The sequence below is a fragment of the Lepisosteus platostomus genome, chromosome 6 (genome assembly GCF_059453375.1).
Source record: "Lepisosteus platostomus isolate fLepPlt1 chromosome 6, fLepPlt1.hap1, whole genome shotgun sequence".
Lineage (NCBI taxonomy): Eukaryota > Metazoa > Chordata > Actinopteri > Semionotiformes > Lepisosteidae > Lepisosteus > Lepisosteus platostomus.
The window spans coordinates 9,139,848-9,162,424 of NC_142616.1; the positions used below are offsets into that span (position 1 = coordinate 9,139,848).

The 22,577-nt window shown below is 44.3% G+C and overlaps 2 protein-coding genes across 5 annotated transcripts in view; both read right to left on the reverse strand.

Annotated features, from left to right (window-relative positions):
• Positions 1-174: 174 nt before the first annotated feature.
• The window catches only part of LOC148660058 (uncharacterized), a 30,271-nt gene continuing 7,868 nt past the window's right edge, over positions 175-22,577 (reverse strand). Inside the window, exons 7-13 of the mRNA XM_088638136.1 lie at positions 9,454-9,664; positions 8,025-8,635; positions 4,772-4,867; positions 4,104-4,337; positions 3,841-3,988; positions 2,254-2,280; positions 175-2,167 (exon numbers count right to left, since the gene is read on the reverse strand). Coding sequence (XP_088494262.1) covers positions 1,620-2,167; positions 2,254-2,280; positions 3,841-3,988; positions 4,104-4,337; positions 4,772-4,867; positions 8,025-8,635; positions 9,454-9,664 — 1,875 coding nt within the window. The 3' untranslated portion in view covers positions 175-1,619. The remainder of the gene's footprint in view (positions 2,168-2,253; positions 2,281-3,840; positions 3,989-4,103; positions 4,338-4,771; positions 4,868-8,024; positions 8,636-9,453; positions 9,665-22,577) is intronic.
• Positions 13,212-20,906, reverse strand: LOC148660059 (E3 ubiquitin-protein ligase TRIM47-like). 4 transcript variants are annotated; one of them, XM_088634055.1, is made up of 6 exons: positions 20,249-20,906; positions 17,903-18,486; positions 17,191-17,286; positions 16,241-16,474; positions 15,916-16,070; positions 13,212-15,149 (listed from the first exon to the last, which is right to left on the reverse strand). In XM_088634055.1, coding segments are annotated over exons 2-6 (1,047 nt in total). In that variant the 5' UTR covers positions 18,464-18,486; positions 20,249-20,906; the 3' UTR covers positions 13,212-15,148. The 4 variants fall into 4 exon arrangements, with proteins under 4 accessions (XP_088490181.1, XP_088490180.1, XP_088490179.1 ...); XM_088634054.1 differs by having other exon boundaries at positions 13,212-15,147; positions 15,923-16,070; positions 20,195-20,906; XM_088634053.1 differs by having other exon boundaries at positions 13,212-15,147; positions 15,923-16,070; positions 20,249-20,905.

Here is a 22,577-nt window from a genome sequence, read left to right on the forward strand (position 1 = left end):
ATCAACAACAGACGTGAAAATACAGCTGACCAAAATCAGAGTATGTTGTTCTAATGAAATTTGATTAGTAATGAAGTATTCAATCAATGCTTTGATTCAGAAGAGTAAATAGGCACCAACTTATTTCCTAGGCTTTGTTAAGCCTCTGTAGGTAAGAAATGACAAACGACAAAGCAGTTTACGCTGGATTTATTTGAACACTGAAGTAAATTTACAAAGTAAAGGCAGAAACGAGAGTTGGAGGGTTGTAACAGCACACCGGACAAGGAAATGATATTTGCGTCTTGCTTGTAACAAGAGGAAGATAGATCTCTAACACCCGAGAGAACTGAAATTTCTGCTACCATTACAGTTATATTCCGTATCATCTTAAAGTTTGCCTTGAGCACATTACCATATGCATTTAAAGCCATTTATTTCCATCTTTCCAAATGGAGTTTATTTAACTAAAGTTTGGGAGGGATGACAACAACCACGCTCAATCATCCCCAGCCATCAGTGATTAGCAATCACTCCCTTCGTTCTTCCTCCACCAAATGCTACTGTATAAATGCCAAATGCGATATCTCCCTCTCCCTTGCTTGTGACTTTTGCATCCCAACTCCACCTCTGCAGCTGCCCCTTGGTTACCTTGAGTACATCATGAGTCCAGATATCTGCTTCTCTTAGTTCGCCATGTTGTGGCAAAACAGACTATACTCAGCTCAGGGCACCAACTCTGGAAAAGAGGTCCAATTCCTTGAACTGATGTCCCAGTTGTGATACGTCTGTTATACCCCTGACCAAAGTGCTCAGATTGCTCCCGATTGCTCCAGATTGCCCTGCTGTGTAACTGGATCTCTAGGGATCTGTCATTGCAAAGTAGTTCTCATTTATCCAGTAAAACAAAAGAATAATGTGTGCCTGGCACAGTACTGTACCTTACTTTCAGATACAAAGTGGAACAGTGTATTTCAGCACGCTGATTATAGTAGAGGTGCTCGAGGCCAAATCCAGCTACCTGTTTTTGGAATCGTTCAATTCCTTCTGCACACATATACTGTATATCTATTATTATTTTATATAGTTATATAGATTTTTTTAATGTTATATAAATACCAGATGCACATATATGTATGATTAACACAGTGACAGCAATAAACTGTTGATGTCTTCCTTAGTTGAAATATTCTTCATAAATCTAGATGACTTTTTCCTATGAAGTTACAATATGAAGCTTATAGCAGCTTTTTTTACTAAGGAGCTTTATGTTTTAACTTCATTCCTATTGTTCTTCCAGGTTTTGGGAGCTTTTTTTTTTACAGAGAGACTGCTTTCATTACAGAATGAACTGCACAGTTATTGTTAATATAATGTACAATCATATTGAACATGTTGATGGTCATTGGGTGGGGAAACAATTGTCACGATGAATTAAAACTATTTCAAGGTATTATGCATATGGTATTTATCTAACATTAAATTAAATGGTATGGAGGGGCACTGTATCATGTGATTTTTCTGATTGCTGTAGTCGTAGTTACTTGGATTTTCCATTCTAGTGTATAGTATTATTATGTTTCAGAAGGTACTACAGGCAAGAGCATTATCATGCCCTGTAGAAAAGGAACCCATTGCCTCTATTTCTTGTGGATTTTGACATGAGAGATAACCAGTGGGGCTGTGTTTTGGCCGTTCTGTTGAAGGTGGGGGCTGAAGTAGGGGTAGAGTTTCTCAGTGAAGGTGTCGGTGAAAGTGTAGATGTGAGATTTTGCCTCTACGTTGTAAAAGGAGACCTGCCCCTCCTCGTAATCCACATACACCCCCACCTTCTGGGGCTTTGGGGTCACAGACAGCAGAGTCAGGGGGTCGGTCAGTGCACAGTACTGGTTTCCGTTCCACAGGATAACAGCCCAGTAACCACTCTCTGGGTTCAGGGTGATGTTCCCCTTCCTGTTGACAGACTCTCTGGCAACCCCTAAATCCCAGCCAGACTTCTCCTCCACCTCCACCTCCCAGTAGTGTCTCCCCGCGGAGAAGCCTTGGGCGCCCAGCACGCTGCCAAACAGGTCGTATCTCTGCGGACTGTCGGGGAGGTCCTGGCGCTTGTCCCCGTCTTGCACCTCTCGCCCGTCCTCGGACAGGACGAGATTGGGGTGGGCCGTGCTGGAGTCCAGCGTCACATCATCTGCAGAGAAACAGACATTGTTCTGCGGTTCCACAGGTAAGGCATCGAAAGATCTGACGACTGCGGAGTCCGACGGCCAACCGTACCTGAGTACTTCCGAATCCTCTTCAGTTCTGAAAAAATAACAAATGCGTAGTCAGGGATATTATCGTGTAGAGGGCAGAAAACATGGAACGTTGGAAAATGCAGCTTCCTGTTCTGTCAGAGTCTTTAAAAGTGAAGTGATGAGCCATGCAAACAGCACCAAAGACACAGAGGATGGAGATATGTACGTCCAGCCATTTTTCCAACTGCTCGTTCCCATTTTGGGCTGTGGGGGGAACCGGAACCTAACCCCAGCAAGCAACAGCCGCAAGGCAGGATCTGCCCCAGACAGGATCAAGTTCAAGTTCAAGTTTATTGTCATTGAACTCATAAACAGGTATATGGTATAACGAAATGCTATATAGCTAGCTCTCAGGCGATACGTAGTACAAAAAAAACAACAATACAATTGTACAATTGTAAGAAAGACAGAGACAACAGGCAGTGTGCAAAAAACAACAACAGGCAATGTGCAAAACATCAAAAAGGTTACAGGTAATGTGCAAAAACAACATCAGATGTGCAAAAACATGCATCAACAGAATGAAATAAAAGGATAGAAATTATGGGGAGTGAGCTTTTTGACATGTAATGTAGAGGTAGATTTCAATGTGTGAGTTTTTGGTAAGAAAGAAAGAAGCACAGTGGGGCAGCGGTTAGTATTGCGGCCTTGTAGCACTGGGGCCCTGGACTCAGTCCCTGGATTGACAGGATGCCAGTCCATTAAAAGGGGCAGACTGACAAAGATGTGCACACGGTCCCACCAGGGCCAATTCTACAGAAGACAATTAACCAGCCAGCAAGTCTTTGGGCTGCGGGAGTCAACCACACACAGGTGAGGAGAACGTACAAACAATCCAGGAACTAAGTCCAGTTCCCCAGTGCCACAAGGCAGCAAAACTGACCGCTGCAACACTGTGCTGCCCAACATATCTACATGAGTCTTCTAATGCCTACAAGCAGCAGGCATGAGTAACAGTGGTTCCCATTAATCACGTCTGCCTCTGCCAGAACTTCCTGAGACTCAGTTGTACAATAAGCTTCTTTTCTATCTTAATGAGCTCCATATATGGTGGTTTAAGTAACCCAATGAAAGAACTTGTACATTGCAGATATATTTCCCAAGTTAGAAATTCATATTATCCTACTGAATTGCACCTGTGAAGCTTGTGAAGAAAGATCTGAGCCCCCCACTATGCTTCACTCTTGTTCTGCACAAATCCTTGTGGACTAAGTGGGCATGTGCTCATTTGCTGTTGCATGTGTTGTTTTCTGTAGCAGGAAAGTTTAAATAATAAGAATAATAACATCACTTTATTAACCCTATACAATTTCTTGCATTAGGAATTTGTCTTTTCACATACCCCAGCTTGCTCTCCATGAGACACACAGACATGGAGAGAGAAGCTTGGGGTCAGAGCACAGCACCCCTGGAGCAGTTGGGTGCCCAACAGAGTAGGATTCCTCTGCCAGCTGCAGGATTTGAACTGGCAACTTTCCAGCCACAGGCACAGATCCTTAGCCACAGAGCCACCACTCCACCCCAAAATGTCACTTTGAAAGCGATTTACAATGGTACATCTACCTACCAATGGCAGACAGTTTCTCAAGCTCCTCGTTGATGCTTTCCAGCAATTCGGACACTGGGGTCCTTACAGTCCCCAGACATAGGTCAGTATCGACAGTGATGTCAGACCAGTCCTTGGATTTTGGAGGGGGCTGCAAAGAGGGGATGTTCTGTGGCAGGAAAGAAAGGAGAATGTGGTGTCACTTTGGAGGACTCTAAATGGAAATATTGTTTTTTTTGGTAACATTCGTGCCATGCATGTCCCATCTCTTTCTCTCGTATCACCTGAAGGAAGTGGATGTGGTCCTCATTTGAAGAGAGCTCCTCCAGCCCAGAGATTCTCTTCCTGAGCTCCGTAATTTCCTCCTCCAGCTCTTTAATGAGCCCTTCTGCCTCTCCCTCTACCTCTTTCTGCTTCTCTTCCATGGGCTTGATTATATCGTCCTGGGCTTTCTGCACAGCACAGATCACTGCTTGAAAGACTTCCTTGATGTCCTCAATTTCTTTATTGGTGGATGTCTTGTGTGTTAAAGAAAGAAATATTACAATATATAAACAGATTGCGACTATATTCTGCCTCTGCAGAAGAACAGAGAAACTGCCCAGGTGTTTTCTTTAGACTACTGCATGATCCCACTGGAAAGTATGATGATGAAGCTGTATTTGCAGGGAATTCCCAGTGAGAGATAGCATGCATGTACTGCAATTACTGTCCACTACACTAGTGGCAAAAAACTAATGCGGAATTATGTACTCATACAATTCAAGGACAGGGAATTCATATATAAAGGACATAATGTTCACAAGTAGAACATTTCTCTAAAGATCTGGCTTGCTCAGAAAGATAAGGAACCACTGTTCAAAGATTATTCAGTTGGTGGTCATTTGCCCCAACACTGAGCCCTGCAGAACTCCAATCGATAGCCATTGCTAAAGAACTGGACAGGACTCACTTTGCTGAGATCTATCAGCTCCTTGATTTCGTCCACCTTCTCCTGTCTGTCCTTGATCGTCTGTTCCATCTTTCCTTGTGTAACGCCCAGCTCAGCCTGTGGAGAACCAGTGTGCACAAGAACATTTGCTTTGACTCCTTTTAGGAATGAAACAAGTCAAAATGGATTGTTTATAGAGGCTATCACCTATCGCTCACTGAGTTAACTTTGGAGTTTTGAGGGAGTGCGGACAGCTGGAGTGTAACTTAGCTTATAGTATAACATGAGGCTGCTCTGGTGACATCACTGCCTAGGTTTACAAGAGCGTTCAATCTCCCACACAATCTTCCCCACCCTTTTTATGGCTACAGGTTTTGAAAGTGCACATCGGGCACTTGAAAGTGCACCTCTTCCAGGAGTCTAAACGCGTACACTTTCATAAATCGAGCGTAATGCTGGTAGATTTGCCCCGCCCCTGCTGAGATTCGATCCCAGTTTCTCATGGGCTCTGAGGACACACAGTGCTACTCCCTAGACAGCAGATTACTTCACCACACTCTTGCCACAGCAGAGTTGTATGCTGATATTGCTTCTTTAACTATTTCAGTGCTTGAACTCCATTACATGAGAAAATAACTAGTTCCTTTCACAAGATTACATCTCTCAGTTCGCTCCTGTCATAAGAACCTGTAGACTTTCGGGTAATGGAACTCAGCCAGAGGGGGCTTGAGCATTCCCTGTAAAATCAAATAAATGGATCAGCAGGAATACTGTTAAAGGAATTATGTTTTAAATTCACATAACAATGGCTGAAACACAGAGCCATCACTGTAGCATCCCTTGCCCAGATCTAGCTGGATGATTGTGCTCTATTAAATATTTCAGTGGTTTGGTTAGATCCTAATAAGAGGGTAATGAGAGAGATGAGATATGCAGAGTATACTTGGCATAGCTGTATTGCCAGCGTTGAGCTTGGCGGTTGTTGCAGGGGTGCAGATGGGGTCGCAGAAGGGATACAAGAGAGATGCGCTACAGGAAGTCCAGAGTGCAACACTTACTGTATATATGAAAGAACAGGTGAAGGTTTATTTCACGCTGAAAAGAAAAGACACACAACGTTTCGGTTGTGGAGCCTTCTTCAGGTGTGAGGGAGAGAAGAAAACCGGCAGTAGATAAAGCAGGGGAGAACAGAAGCCGGGAGTGGAGAGGAGGCGGGAGCAGGAGAGGAGCAGAATCGACACTCAGGTGGCGCGAAGTCGAGAGAGGGGTGAAGAGAGGTGTGAAGTCTAAACCTGCAGATGAATAGAGAGGATTAGAAGGAAACGAGTCTGTCTTTGGGAGAACGGGGAAGGTATCGTCCTAGTTTCACTTTCAGGATCATTTTGGTTTAGGATGTCTTTCTGCTATAGGAGTTCCAAAACCCCTGTGTGAGAACAGAGACAGAGAGATCAGTATGATTATGGCCATTAGAACTGAAATGAGAAACTATGGGTTTAGAGAGATCTTTGAACCTCACAGCCATGACGTGTTCCTTGAAATGGTCTCCCAGTCTCTTTCTTGTCTCACCACTGTAAATAGCTTAGACCAGTGGTTCTCAAACTGTGGTACGCGTACCGGCAGTGGTACGTGGCGTGCCGCCAAGTGGTACCCCAAATGACCCTGGAACTGTGTCGTGTGCGCTGAAAAATCGGGACGGGTTTTCATATTTTCTATTTTAATACGTGTCGAATACGCAGCCTACGTACTACGATACAGTGCGCGCTAATACTTCAGTGGACACAAGAGATACTCTGTAATTCTATACCACTCTATAGGGAATGCGTGCTACGGACGCAAGTGACCAATTGTATTTAAAAAAAGCTACTGTATATCCAGCAAATAGGGAGAAAGGAGAATGTGCGTGATTTTGGAACTATGCCAACGTTCTAAACACAGGAATACATAGAAATACGTGCTGTGAATGCAGGTCATCTTGTGAGCACACGAAAGCGTGATAACAGAAAAATATTTAAGAACTGTTCTAATTTGAGAAAAGTACACCGAGCGTCTGTGTTTCGCTCCCATGCGCATGAAATAAAAACTTAAAATAAATACGGAAATAAAAACGGAAACGCGGAAAATGCAAGCTTGCGTATTGCTAAAGCAGGTAAGCTACAGTATACTATTTTTGAAGAACCTTATTTACCGTTGGCAAAAGAGCTGACACGTATTATGTGTAGAGAAAAAGCTGCTTAACAGCTCGACCTGCTGCCCCCCTCCCACTGAAAGACACAGTCATTCATAGAATTATTGAGATGAAGGATTATATCAAAAGTACACTGATAGAGCGCGTTAAGATGAGCAGATGTTTTTCACTGCAATTAGATGAGTCTGCAGTCGATTTGGCCAATTTGCTCGTTTACATGTACGTTAGATACGAGTTTGAGGGCATGTCCCATGAAGACTTTCTGTTCTGTAAACCGCTACCAACAGGAACTACAGGAGAGCACATATTTCAGCTTCTGAATGAATTTATCGAAGAGAATGGCCTCGACTGGATAAAATGCGTCTTGAGTTTGTACAGACGGTGCTAGAGCAATGACAAGCCGACATAACGGTGTAGTTGCACGAATTAGAGAGGTTGCTCCAGAAATTAATGTACGCATTACAACATCCACCGCGAGACCTTTGCCGTCAAGAAAATGCCTGACGATTTAATATCTGTTAGACTCTGTTGTGAATTGAATCAAGCCTCGAAAAATTAATTCACATCTGCTTTGCTCAACTTAACAGGCTCACCGCTCTCACTGAAATGGTGCTTTATTAGTTGTTGTTAATGTTTTTTTTTCTGTAAAACACTTTGAGAAGCCACCTTTAAAGGCGCTATATCAAATAAAGTTTATTCTTATAATATTTATTATATGTATGTGTGAGTGTGTGTGCACGCGCGCTCATGTTGGTCATTGAGAATTTCTGGGGTTCCTATGAGACCATGACTTGTAGGTGGTACTTGGATGCTTTGGTTGGATTAGGGGTGGTACTTGGTCCAAAAAGTTTGAGAACCACTGGCTTAGACAATTATACTGTATCAGCAGGTGGAAGTGTGGTAGATTAGGATCCAGCCCTCCTCCCAAATTTTTATTATAACTTCTGTTATAATACTATTTCTTATTATTTTCAAATGCTTCATGGGATTTTGTTGGACACATTGTAAAATGTGGCTGCCTATAATGCATTGCAAACAGTACAGGGTACAGGGTACAGGAATGCTTTTGGCTGTTGTGTAAGGCTGTACCTTTCTTTTTCTGCACTCCGTCTCAGCAGAGATGCACTCGTGCATCTTGTGGGACACATCGATGCACCTCACGCAGATGCAGACCTGCTCGTCTCTGCAGAAGAGGTCGAGGGGGCGATCGTGGTCCACACACATCCTGTCTTCCAGGTCTCTGACCGGGACCACCAGCTTGTGCTTGGTCAGCCTCTTCACCGTAGAGTGAGGCCGGAGGTGGGCCCGGCAGTAGGAGGTCAGACACACCAGACAGGACTTGGCCGCCTTCTGCTTCCTCCCCCGGCAGACGTCACAGGCCACGTCTTCGGGCCGCGCGAAGCCGTCCTCCGGGATCCTGTTCGCCGACTTCCGGAACCGCTCGGCGATCTCGGACAAGGTCGTGTTGATGGGGAGGCCAGGCCTCGTGAGAAGGAGCGTCTTGCACAAGGGGCACTCTTCTCTGTAGAAGAGGTGCTGCTGAAGGCATTTCTGGCAGAAGTTGTGGCCGCAAAGCGTGGAGACGGGCTTCTCGAATATGTCCAGGCAAATGGAGCACTTCAGGTGGCTTTCGTCTACAACCTGCGGCATCCCGGTCCCAGAGGGGAAATCCCTTTCCTCGTCACTCGGGGAGTCCATTCCTACAGGACAAGGAGAAATATCACTGTGTCTTGTGAATTCAAAGGTCTGCTCTGAGCATGACGTTAAATGGTGACCGTTATTGAATACATTCCATTAACGTCTTTATCATTCTTCTTTCTTTATCGTTTCTCTCTTTTTTCTGTGTAATATTAACTGTTTTGCTTCATTATTAATTAATTACTAACTAGTTACGTAGGTACATACAGTACAGGTGTTGGATACTCTGCTTTGTTAGCACGGCCCTTCAGAAAGGCAAGGTTGGTCGAAAAATAATTTATTTTGTTGATCTTGAGCAGTAGTGCACATAAAGTGAGTCGCATTTCCAAAAGAAATAAATATTATGTAAGCATCCTGATGCAAGACTAGTTTTTAGTCATTATCTTTTCCCAAAAGCATTTTGTGTGTGTGGAATATTTTCTTTCATTGGGATGAAGGAAAAAATCCTAAACTAATGCAAAATGATAAAAATAAAACCCAATGATCTCAGTTTGGAAGCAAATCGATGGTGAGCATGTACAGTATTTGGATAAATATACTGTGGTACAAAATCCTTCTTGTGTTGTTAATAAAGAGATATACATTTCATAGACAAGTCAGCCCCTACTTTTCTTTACTACTGTATGTCAGGAAAAGACTGACCTGACGCCACCTGAATCAATGGATGGCAGTATTTCCCGCTGAGCCACAGCTCGGAAGCTAACGGATTACACTCAGATTGCCAGAAAGTTAAGCATTAGCATGAACAGCAGAAGTGATCAAGTGCCTCTGGGTCAGATCTCAACAAGCACATCAATCGTCTCCTCGCAGCGGGTCTCACCTGTGGAGAAGCAGGAAGTGGGGAGGCTCTGAGATCTGAGCAGACATCGAGCCCCAGCCAGCCACAGGGGGCAACCTGGGATCATGTGACACCAGGGAGGGCTCACAAGAGTTCCCCAAACAATGAAGGGATGGACAGGAATTAAGGAACCCCTTTCATGCAATCGCACAGCACAATGCCCTTTTGCATGCAAGAAATGGAGTTTATTTAACTAAAGTTCAGGAGGGATGACAACAACCACGCTCAATCATTCCCAGCCATCAGTGATTAGCAACCACTCCCTTCGTCCTTCCTCCACAGAACACTATAATTACCAACATGATATCTCCCTCTCCCTCCCATGTGACTTTTGCATCCCACCTCCGCCCCAACTCCACCTCTGCAGCTGCCCCTTGGTCCCCCTTCTTGGGGGTCCTGGCCTCCTCGTCCTATGGCCAGGAGGTCGGCCCTCAGCCAAGCGGGTTAAGCCAAATATCCACTCCACAATAGTTCGTTACGCTCTGATTTTGGGGCGTTGTCATTAATCGTGAATGAGTATGTAGGTTGGTTGTGCTGGTTTCTCAGTCCATTCCTGGTGCGCTCTGAAGCTGCCCAGGAGACCCGGTCTGTCAACAGCAGTTGGGTCAGGGTGGCCACCAAGTGTTAAATCAATATTGTATCAGGGAGAGCAAACAAAGCATAGCCACACAACTACAGCAGCACAGGAATGGCCCAGCCTCTCCCAGCATGCTGCTGGCCAACTGGTGCTGCAGGTTTCCCAAGGTTCAGTGCTGGAAGTTGCCTTAAATATGTTAGGACTAGTCTAGTTTTTTAGCACCAAAATCTTGCATTGCAACACACAAAAAAGACCAAAATCACGAAGACTAATGATTTCCCTTAAAATATGCCTTTAAAATGATCCGATTTGCACTGCTGTGATTTTGGCAGCACAAATATTTCTTTAGTTGTTACGCTTGAAATGCACATTATAGGAGAGGAAGCTATCTGTTCTGTAATTGGTAAATTAAATAAATCCGGATTGGATTTGGATTTTAGCAAATGTGTGCCAAAAATCTGTCATTTAAACAGATGAAATGATTCATTTAAAACGATCGTTTCTGCTTCAGCTGTTAGACGTTCAATGTTAGGAAAAGGCTACAAAGATCCTTTTCTCTGTTGTAGGGCTACACTCGGCTCTCACTGACTGTGATGTGCACGTTAAGCCACATCTCAAAGTTGCTCCTCAAAAATTCATTTCAGGGAAGGAAATATTGCAGCACTGCACAAACAGGGCAAAGACATTCCGTTCATTGACCCACACATTCACAAAAGAGAAACAGTGTCTTTGACATACAGTATTCATGATTGGAATGTTAATAATTTTAAGATTTTGAGGTCACAAATACTCTTTTATACTATCTCCTGTAACTTCATACAACCCTCGCCTTTCCTCTTCCTCTTCTGAACGCATCCCTAATGCTGTAATGTTTATTCAATGTCATAGGTTTCAGGAAAAGCAAAATACTGATTCGAGAGCATTGCCACACACTCCTGTAAGGCACCAAGATCCATCTTGGGAAAGGAGTTATTTACATGCTGTGTTTATTCAGTTTAAGGGAATACATAAACCTCTGTCCTCTCTCAAAGTTTCCCAGCAATTATTAGAGTGATGTGGTTATCCTGATCTACGACACAACACGCATTAGCACTCAGAACAAAGATACTAACTCTTTGCAAGGAATAAATCTTCAATTCAGTGAAACTGTACATGACTCAGATCAGAGAGCATCTTCTTTCCGACAGATTGCCTGGAGAATTAAAAACTGGAATTTCTACTGGAGTTTTTAAATGTCATCTGATTATTTCCCTGTCCTTGATGGTGGCTGGTCACCCACACTCTTCCACGATTTGACCAGCAAATCTTGACCACCAACCTGATATGCCTCAGTTATTCCTCCCCGGCAAGACCGTGCTCTGCGTAACTTCTTTCCTTTCCCAAAGTCATTTTGCCCGATTCGGAGTCTTAAGAAACCAGCAACCTGAAAACCCCTCCCTTTCTTTCCTGGGTTCAGAATAGAAACTGAAGGAAATCAAGAGTCCAATGCCAAGGAACACAAGGGAAAGAGCAGGAAAGACATCAGCACGACCGATCTTGCTCCGTTTGCCAGTCACTAATCTCAGGATTGCAGCCTACATGACTTAACCTTCATTGTTTTTCCGAAAACTACCAGGAGATTCCCGTTTGCAGGTTACCTACCAGGCAGCAGGCAGAGACACGGTGAGGCAGGCAGCTTTCGTTTCTGCAGAATGACAGGGGCCGAGCCAGTCCTGCTGGAACTCAGCCCGAGAGTGAGGTCCCGCCCCCCTGCTATTTCCAGACATATTTAGCGTTTGTTCCTGAGAGGAACTAAGCAACAGCCACCGTTCACTTTCACGTCCACAAACTGCAACACTTGCTTTACTCCTCCAGAATTTCTTTAACTCTTTGAGTCCTATCAGTGCCCTGATGTGGAAACCACTACTATACGTTAATAATAATAATAATAATAATAATAATAATAATAATAATAATAATAATAATTGCGTACACTTATATAGCGCTTTTCTGGACACTCCACTCAAAGCGCTTTACAGGTAATGGGACTCCCTTCCACCACCACCAATGTGCAGCCCCACCTGGATGATGCGACGGCAGCCATAGTGCTCCAGTACTCTCACCACACATCAGCTATCAGTGGGGAGGAGAGCAGAGTAATGAAGCCAATTCATAGAGGAGGATTATTAGGAGGCCATGATTGGTAAGGGCCAATTGGAAATTTGGCCAGGACACCGGGGCGATTGCACAAAGGCTCTGAGCCCTCTCCTTGGGTGCCCTATTTTGAGGTCACTGCACCTACATCAGAGGTTGACGATCCAGGTGTGGGAGGGCCACTGTGTCTGCAGGATTTATTTTTCGAATTCAGCTCTTTATGAGCTAAAGCAGCCTGTGAACTGGACCGATTGACCATCTTCTCCATAAGTACAAAAATTGGCTTGTGGATCAGCCATAACTAATTATTCTGAAAGAGTAATGAAGCCAGGTTCAGTGAATTGGAATTTTAATATGGCTCTTTGAATGAGTGAATATTTTCTGAGCACCTACTGAACCAAAAAGAGAGATAAAAACATAATATTTGCGAATGAGAGGAAGTCATTTGTTCCATCTAGCTTGTTTAGCTGTTAGTAGCTAATTGATCTCCAAAAGAGATCTCATCCATCTATACCTGGGAAGGCGTCAGGGTATCATCTTCAACAACATGGCTGTGTAGCATGTTCCAGACCTCTCAAAGTAGTGAGTAAAGACGTGCCTTCAGTTTTAATTTTTTAGTATTGTTTATAATATATAATTACAAACATTAAATATCAGCTTTTTACTTCCTGTGGGTGTGAGATACTGACTTCACACACTGCAGTTAAATAAAGTAATGCATTATTCCTGCCTATCTAAAACCTAAAATTTTACTTTTGTCTTGCTGTGCAATTCTCAGCTGTGAAACAGAAATTGATTTTGGTTGTGCTTCGTCTCTCCTAAATATGTGTTGCTGATCAATTTTGCATCAGAAAATCTGCAAGGAATTGCTGTATAATCCCAGTCTAGCTGGCAGGACACAAATACAACATCTTTGCTTAGAGGCAAGACAGAATGATACTCTCATGAACTGAAAAAGGAGGAACCGAAATGCCTCTTATAAAACACCATGTGTTCCTTTTTGAAAGAAGATACAAGCTCCACCCTCTCAGTGGTTGATAGCAGCACTTTTATTACATAGGACTTCACAATGCTATATCCAGGAATCAGGAAATAACCACCCATGACTGAGTTTCACAGAAGCCACAGAACCGTATTAGTGCTATGTACACATGGGCTGCATTCAGCTATTTCAAAGGAGAGTCGGTTGTGAGCAGGCAATTATTGTGTGATTTGGTGTACACTTGTATTATAGCACTGGTCCTGTAGAGCCCCAGAACAGTCAGTCCAAGTGGTCCCAAAACATGGTCCTGGAGAGTCTCAGTGCATCTCGCCCTGAGGTCCCCAAACCAGGTCCCGGAGAGCTCCAATATAGTTAGTCATATAGGTCACCTCCTTCTAGAAATTGGTAACACCTGCATGACATTGTTCACTTAGGCAACCAGCCTGTTTGCATTAAGAGCTCACTCATTCAAGGGATAAAGGACACTGTTTGGCTGCACATGATCTTCCTACATCCACATCACCTGCTTAATTGCCCACAGTGGCATTTAAAATCTGAAAAAGAAAAAAATGGCTGTCTGAGGTCTCGTCTCATGCTGGGTTTTACTGGAGTATCGAACGATAGGGATAGAATCAGAGTCAGTGAGAAGTCAACGCCAATACAGGAATACAATCACGTATGTAGGAAGAGAATGAACAGGCACACATTTGTGTAGCACATGAGGAATATAAGTGCAACATATTCCTAAATTATACTAATTATAACTTGCATTTAAATAGAGATACTCATTGCAAAGCATTCTAACAATCTTCACATATAGATGCCCATCTTCTCTGCCACGAAAGTGCAGCCCCGAACTGGGAAGTGTGCAGCAGAAGAGTGAGAAACATCTTCATCCAACATGAATTAAAGGTGACTGTAGCCCAGAGTGAGATTTATCCTGATAGGACTGACTGTGATTTCTGTGTGATGTACTGTAATCTGGCCCTGCAAGAGGCACCCAAACCCTGCGTTTTCAGATACTGATTCTGTTTCTGTCTTCTTCGGTTTTAGGGTTGGTGGTGCTGTTTTGTATATCTTAGATCTCCATAAGAAAGAGAAGATATCCATAGGAGAGAGGATCATTTTAAATAGGAAAGCTGTCTCAGTAAATGCACATCTTTAAAAGCCAAATGCAAATGCAATTTGAAACATTATAACCTGACTGCCCTGTGATGGACTAACGTCCCATCCAGAGTGTATATTGCATTGTGCCCGTTGGTTGCCAGGATGGGCTCTGGCTCCCCTGTGACCCTGGATTGGAAGAAGTAGTTAGAAAACGGATGGGTAGACTAACTGACGTTGTCTGGCCACTCAGAGCCCAAACGGGCCCAAGTTAAGTTTTATACTCTGCCAGACGCCCTGTCTAATCACTGCCCCCTGTGACTGAGCAGATGATCACTGAATGTGAATCCTCCTCAGCAGGTTTGTCCTAATTAATGTGGTGATCATCCTCACGAGGATGAAGAACATTCAGGGAGAAGAAGGGGTCGGGTTTCTCGGTGAAGGTGTTTGTGAAAGTGTCGATGCGAGTTCTGGTCTCCACGTACAAAGGAGACCTGCCCTTCCTTGTAACCCACCTACACCCCCACCTTCTGTGGCTCAGAAATAATGGCAGTCGGGGTCTGGGTGTAATTGTAGGCCATGTGCCCACTAACGCTGCTCATCCCTACAGCCCAGATTCTAATGCTACAAGTCTTCCTTCTTCTCATTCGGCTGAGTGGAACCACCCACAGCTCAAGACATGCAGCTGGGCACCTTAACCTCCCAGTCGTGCCTCCCAGAGCTGAGTCCACCCCTGTCCCAAATGCAGCAACGTTTGACACATCCTGCAGAACTGTCGAGTGGGTCGTTCTCATCTTCTTCACTTTCAGCTGTGTGTTGCAGTTTTTTCCCCATCTTTAGACAGGATGAGTTGGCAGTGAGCTGTACTGGGGGTCCACATCTGTGTATTACAAAACATGCAATAAAAAAACATGACATAGTCGTCATCGTCATCATCATCATCATCATCATCATCCCTGATCTCATTTTAATTCACTAGGAACAACAACACCCAAGATCAAAGCGTGATGAACTGTTCTGGAGCGGATATCGGCTTAACCCGCTTGGCTGAGGGCCGACCTCCTGGCCAGAGGACAAGGAGGCCAGGACCCCCACGCAGGGTGACCAAGGGGCAGCTGCAGAGGTGGAGGTGGGAGGTGGGTGGCAAAAGTCTCACGCGAGGGAGAGTAGGAAATCCCGTTGGTATTTATAGCTTGTGGTGGAGGAAGAATGACGGGAGCGATTGCTACAGTACTTACTGAAAGCTGAGTATGATTGAGCGCGGTTGTTGTCATCCCTCCCAAACTTTCGTTATGAGCTCCATTTAAAAAACAAGCATTTCCTAACCCGCTCAGACCTGTCTGTCCCATTTCACTTAGTGCTACTAACCCTGCAAGGTTCTACCTAAAGATCCCTGAATATAGCCAAACAGCCAAATTTATTCTTCAGCCTTCTTTTATGAAGAATAAATTTGTGCTATTTTCAGCTCTGAAATTAAACAAATATTAACGTTATTGGAATACAAGTTGAAGCAAATGATTTTTGGTGTTATACGCTATCTTTCAGAAAGAGCATTTTCCCACTGCACTATAATAAATGGAAATCCATTGACTTTTGCACTCCTGGCATTTCAGATTCCCAGAAAAGGTAAGCAAAAGTGAACCTGCAGTACCAACCAGTCAAAGCAAGCTTCTTCACTTCCTCCTGAAGCCTTTCCCCCAGTTGAGAGACAGCTCTCCTCACAGTCCCCAGACTGAGGGCAGGGTGAACAGAGATGTCAGACCAGTCCTTGGTGTGTGGAAGGGAACACAGGGAGGGGAAACTCTGCAGTAGCAGAGAAGGAAAATTCACAACACTGACGTGCTTCACAGTCTTCATAATTAGTGGAACAACCGGCAGTCTGCCTCATCTTTTGGGTTTGTCTTAAGATGGCCAGCTCTCTAGTTTGCCAAACCAAGATGGAAAATCAATCTATTAAGAGAGTGACTGCCAACCTGTAGGAAGTGGATGGGGTCTTCAGTGTGAGAGAGCTGCTCCAGTTCAGTGCTTCTCTTCTGCAGCTCAGCGATCTCCTGCTCCAGCTCTGTAATGAGCCCCTCAGCCCTCTTCTCTTCTGCTCTCTGCTTCTCCTCAATCAGCTCAGTGATCTCAGCCTGGCTCCTCTCCACGGAGCGCAGCAGAGTGGCGAAGACCTGAACACTGTCCTCGATCTCTCTCTCTGTGTGGCTCTATGGGGACAACAGGTAGGCCACGCACGCCTGAATAATCACTACGAAAATCTCAGAGTTGGGTTGCAGGCCACGTCTAACATGGGGAGAGTGCAGTTTTCTCACGAGCGAACGCATTACTGCCGAGGATCAGGTTTAATTGGGCTGCCTTATAGCTCGGTCTTCCCCCTGCCAAGCCTGGCACCCTGTTTACTTTATTCTGGATTCCCTAATAATCCCCGAAATGCCACAATAAAGGTGCTCTGCCATTGAGTTACTCAGCTATGCTCAGTTTTGACTTTAAGTTGCACGTGCTGTAGGCGAACGTGAATAACAAGAAACCCCAGACCCTGTGACCAGAAACTTGAGATCTTGAAACACAAAACCTTACTGGATCCTGTCCTCCCAGCATCATTCTTATGGTTTCTTCCCTGCCTGTTCCTGCCCTGTTTTCCAAATCCTGTCTGTCTTCTCCTGATCAGGTATTCTTTGTTTCTGTTTTTGAAAGTGTTTATACTTTCAATTCAATTTTCCACTCAATATTTTTGTCCTCTCTGAAGCTGGTTGAGGTTAATAGTAATAAAATATTTCTGTACATGCAACTGCTGTATACTGTATCATTACATATCTAGCTGACTAGTGCTCCAGACTAGTCACTATCACATGAAGAAGGCAGTGGCCCCCAATACTGAGCCCTGCAGTACTCCCAGATCAGTGAGATTTTGATAAGGACTCACTTTGCTGAGCTTCACCAGCTGATTGAGCTCCTCCACCTTCTTGAGTCTCTCTTTAGTCATCTGTTCTACTTTGTTTGCAGTTTTCTCCAGCTGAACCTGTGGACAAACAGCGAAGTCAGGAATTCTTAGCTACTCCAAGAAGGAAATTCAAGTAATGCTCATGATTATTATTATTACAGTGCATGAGAGATGGACCTCCTCTTTTATTCTGGCAACATTTGTGATTCTAATTATAGTTATAATTGGGCGGCAGTGGACATTGCTTTGTAGCACTGGGGCCCTGGGTTCAAATCCTGGGGTTTGTGTGTTCTCCCTGGGTTTGCGTGTGTGTCCTCCAGGTGCCCTGGTTTCCTCCCACAGTCCAAAGGCACGCTGGTAGGTTAATTGGCTTCTGGCAAAACTAGCCCTGGTGTGAGCCTGTGTGTGTTTGAGTGTGTGACCTCTGAAATGGACTAGCGTCCCGTCCAGAGTGTATCCTGCTTGCTTGGATAGACGTCGGCTCCTCCATGACTCTGTGTTGGATAAACAGGTCAGAAATGCATGGATGGATATAATTATAGATGTAGACATTGCTTTTGTGTATGAAAGAACTAAATTCCACTCATGTTGGTATAATATTGTTTTATAGTGGCATCTAGTGCTTTCAGGAGATGCTCCAAATTTCACCACTACGTACTTTGTCTCACGTTAATGAGTATTAATATTGTACTACCTTCTTCCTTCTCCACTCCTTGTGTGCAGAGAGAGTACTGTGTGTCCTGTGATCTGTCTCGGTGCACTTCACGCAGATACAGGTCTGGTCACTCCTGCAGAACCTCTCCAGCGGTCGCCCGTGCTGTTTGCACATCTTGTCTTCCAGGTTTTTGGAGACGGCGATCAGCGTGTGCTTCTTGAAAGCAGCCTCTTGATAGTGGGGAAGAGTGTGTGTTTCGCAGTAGGAGGCCAGACACACCAGGCAGGATTTCACAGCCTGGAGCTTCCTGCCAGTGCAAGAGTCACAGGGCACTTCTCCTGGCTTGGCAAAGCGCTCTTCATCCCCACTCACCTCCTTCGTTTCATCAAAGCGACCAGCACATTCTCCCAGGCTTCTGTTAGCAAGGAGATCGGGTTTCGTGGGATAGGATGTTTTACAAAGTGGGCACAGACACTCATCGGTGTGATTCCAGTACTCTCCAATACAGGCCGTGCAGAAGCTGTGCCCACAGGGGATGGTGACTGGGGTGGTAAAGTTGGTATCCAGACATATTGGGCAACGGATCTGCTGTTCGGACATGAGTCTGATGGGTGCCAATTGTCCTGCGAGCATGGAAGTAAATATTTGTGAGCGACATGTGGAAGAGAAATTAATCGCAGAACCAGATAAGTTGGCATGGAGCGACCGGTTTAATGAGGCAAATCCCAAAGCTAGTCACGCATATCTAAGACACGATTAAATAAGATCCCCAAAAGAACAGATGTGTGGTAGCTTTTCACAGCAGCAAATCATTCACTGCAAAACCCTGCCCTCTTCTTCCTCTCCAGATTAACCCCACCATCTCCTGGTAAAACCTATATTCCAGCATTCCTGTATCGCTGATCAAATTTAAGACATCCTCATTGTCTCTCCGATGGTTTACATTTTTTTATGCTCAGGGCTATCTGAACCAAACGAGACCTAGAGATGCAGGGGAATAGGATCGTATATGTAAACTATTCACATGTTTGAAATCCAGATTGGAGACCTGGACCGACCCTGTGTTCAGTCACAGTGGGAGAGTGAAGTGCTTCTGTTACTGTTCAGTTCGTTCAGAAGGGAGATGGCTGTGGAATGGGGCACATGCATTTTCTGAACATGTCCCATTATACAGTTTGCAAGATTCCTAAACAGCTGCTGAATCAACCTTTTACAAATAAAACAAACCACATTTTCCCCTGGATGCGTTGGAGACCGGACGGATATTAACAAACAACTCAAACAAATCAATTTAGATTAAAAGGTTGACGTTCTGTTTTGCGTTTTTCAGGGTTTTTTAAAACCCGTGTCTTGCAAAAAAGAGGGTTGTGCTTAACTGTGGGTTGTGCTGTATAACCTAAGGCGGACAAATGAAACGATCTTTCCAGGTAGGAGTTAAGCCACTCCTGCCTTGGCCAGCTGCCAAAGCGAAACGCAGTGACGTTGAGCTGACTCACGTGTGAATTTCTTGGCAACAATCATCACCACCATCACGGGAGGCGCACACAGCAGAGAGTGTGTGCGCACAGCCCCCCAGGCAGTTACACCTCTCTCTCACACACAGAGGTGCACACCCACCTACCAGCAGTAACGAACTTGGAATAAAGATGTTGCAATCTAAGAAAATGCACCAGCAGTGACTCGGAAAACAACACCGGATGAGATTTCGGCAGTGAAAGAATTGAATTCAAATCAAAATTAAAATGGTGTATATACCTACATACATATGTGTGCATGCTGATATGTAAGTTTGAATGTAGATACCACACAAATTGAGGAGATTACCTCACACTTATGTGACACTGTGGTTTGTCAACATGCGATACTGTACGTCCCTTCTCCTTCATTCAATTACAATTGCCTGTCATCTTAGTGCGACAAGTACCTTCAGATTATCCGTCTGAAATCGTACTTGAATTTTAATTCTTCGCAGTTAATCCTACTTCCTATCCCCTGTGTCAGAATTAATTGTTTCTTTACAATCCTTGACGACGTACTGTTTTAGTAATGTGACAAGTAGCCTCAGATTATCTGTCTGAAATCCTATTTTAATTCTTACTTGAAACAAAGGTAAGAAGAGTAACTAGCCCTAGTTCCTAGCCTCCATGTATAAACGCTGCTGCCTATATCAAGTCAGGCTGTGTTTGTGTTCAGCACTAGAGCTATGGAGAGAGAGATTTCCTTTAACTAACCCTAACACCTTTATTCAAACTGTCTGCTCGCTCCATCAAGGTTCAGCCTAACCATGGCGCAGGGCTCACTTGCATAGTGAGGCCGGGAGTCTATACAGACCATTGTTTTTTGATTCCCAGTGAAAAGTAAAGAAATTCCCACAGCAGGACTCACCAGTTGTAGATCCCAGCTCTCCGGCTGAACTGACAGTTCAGTCAAGTGACATGCCTGAGCTCCGCCCCCTTTATGAAATTGGAGCCGTGAGGTCACGCCCACCACTGGAACGGGGACAAGATGAACAGGTTTCAAACCTTATATAGCTGCTGACGCCAGCATTGAGTGCCTGTTTCTGAAACAAGAGCATTCCCTAACAGCACCCAACCTCAACTTGACCTATTGGTCAATCTCCTTGTTTGTTACTTTTCTCATGATCATACCCTGCCATAAAGATTACAAGTCCAAACGTAAACGGCCTCTTGAAAGCTTTTACAATCTTTGCTTATCTTTACTTCAGAGGGTGTAGCAGTCACTGTGCCTCAGGTATCCCCTTTCTAGCCTGATCTTGTCAGATTTCAGAAGCTAAACAATGCTGGGCTGGACAGCAGTAGGATTTCCTGGGATACCCAGATTGCTGCTGTGGACTGGTAGGTGGTGCTCTTTCCTCTGGATCAGATTTCCCAAACTGATCCCCCAATAAGGCAAGAGAGAACATCGGGCTGCAGGAGTCGCTGATTTCTTGGATGAAACGTTCTGGTTCAATTCCACTCTGGATCTGGCGCTTTTCCTGCTAATCTAAAGCTCTCCCTCGTTTAAAGCGGAGACGCAGCTTCTCACGCCTGCATCTGACCTGCTGTGTGATGATGCTGCTGGCTCAGACTGCGCTACGTCATCCTATTGGGTGTAGCACTGACTGGGACTCCCCCCACCTACCATGTCATGGGTTTTTCCGCTGTTTGTTCCTTTGGGATGAGAAGTTTTATCTGAATGGTTTAACCATTATCGATCGTCATAGTGGTCTGTTGGCTCGAGAATAGCATTGGGTCTGTGAGAGTGGTTAGACAGCTGTGTTCCCTCTCTGTCAGCCGTGCTCAGTGTCCTGGCTGTTTTATCCCTCAGGCACTGGATGTAATCTTTTATCTTCTCTCTAGAAACTTTCGGTAAATTTACAAAATGAACAGCCTCCAGCATGCACTGGAATTTCCCTTCTACACTGTACTGAGGAGATTTGGCAAAGGTTGTATGAAGTAACAATCACCCCCACACATCTCCTAGTAATAAGCCAGCAAACATCTGGTCATGAGTGAAGAACAAGACAGCTTTCACTGTTATACAGGTCATTGTCATGTGATAACCAGTCCTAATCAAATCAAATTTGGAAGGAGATCTGGACGTAACAATGGAGAATAGTGACGTGTCTTCTTTGCGTATGTTAATCCTACTATATCTATTAATTCTTGCAGAGGCACTGCAAATTACACTTTCAAGGCTACAGATGTTAGAAGTAGTGTTCTGCTTATTATGTTCATTATGTGTTCATTTTCAACAACCAACATACCTCCTTTTGAAAAGACAATAACCCAGGATCCCAGTTTATCAAAATGTCCTCAATGGGCCTCTTGCATGCATGGTGTTTTCTCGAATTGCTATTTCAACATACTTACTTTAGATATAGCGATCATGCTTATTCTCCAGTCTGAAGAAAATAACATCGCTGGGATTTTCATTCAACAGCTAGCGAAGGAAGGATTGCCCCCATATATGCAAAGCAGTTTCTAAACTGCAGGTCTGAAATGTGCCTTCAGCGAGGGCTGAGGACTGGTGCTCCTTGTCAGATCATCACTCAGTCAGGCGGGCTTGTGAGGTGAGGGTCAGCCCGCCTTGTCTCGGCGTTAGCAGACTTGTGGGTTTTATTAGGGGGGAACAGAATTGGCTGATGGTAAGTTTTAAGAAATGCCATGTGACAAAAGAGTGAAAACAAAAGTAACAATTATAATATACATGCATGTACACACCTATTACATCAAAATGATTGATTGCTTCCCCAGAACATTAGAAGAAGTCTAGCATAAATTTAAGTGATTTCCAATTTTATAAATCTATGGTTGCAGCAGCATAACGCAGTTGTAGAAGAGCAATTAAAGAGAGATGAAGATACAGAAGATGCAGAAACAATGAAACCACCTGCTGTTTTTCTCACTCCATTAATAATTGCTGTAATTGCTTACACTTATATAGCACTTACTGGACACACCACTCAAAGCACTTTACAGGTCATGGCGAATCCCACTACCACCACCAGTGTGCAGCCCCACCTGGATGATGTTCCAGTACTCTCCCCACACACCAGCTATCAAACAATAATAAAATACATTTTTTTTAAATATCAGTAGGGAGGTGAGCAGAGTGATGAAGCCAGTTCAGAGATGGATATTATTAGGAGGCCATGATTGGTTAAGACCAGGGGGGAAATTTGTCTAGGACACCAGGGTGACACCCCTACTCT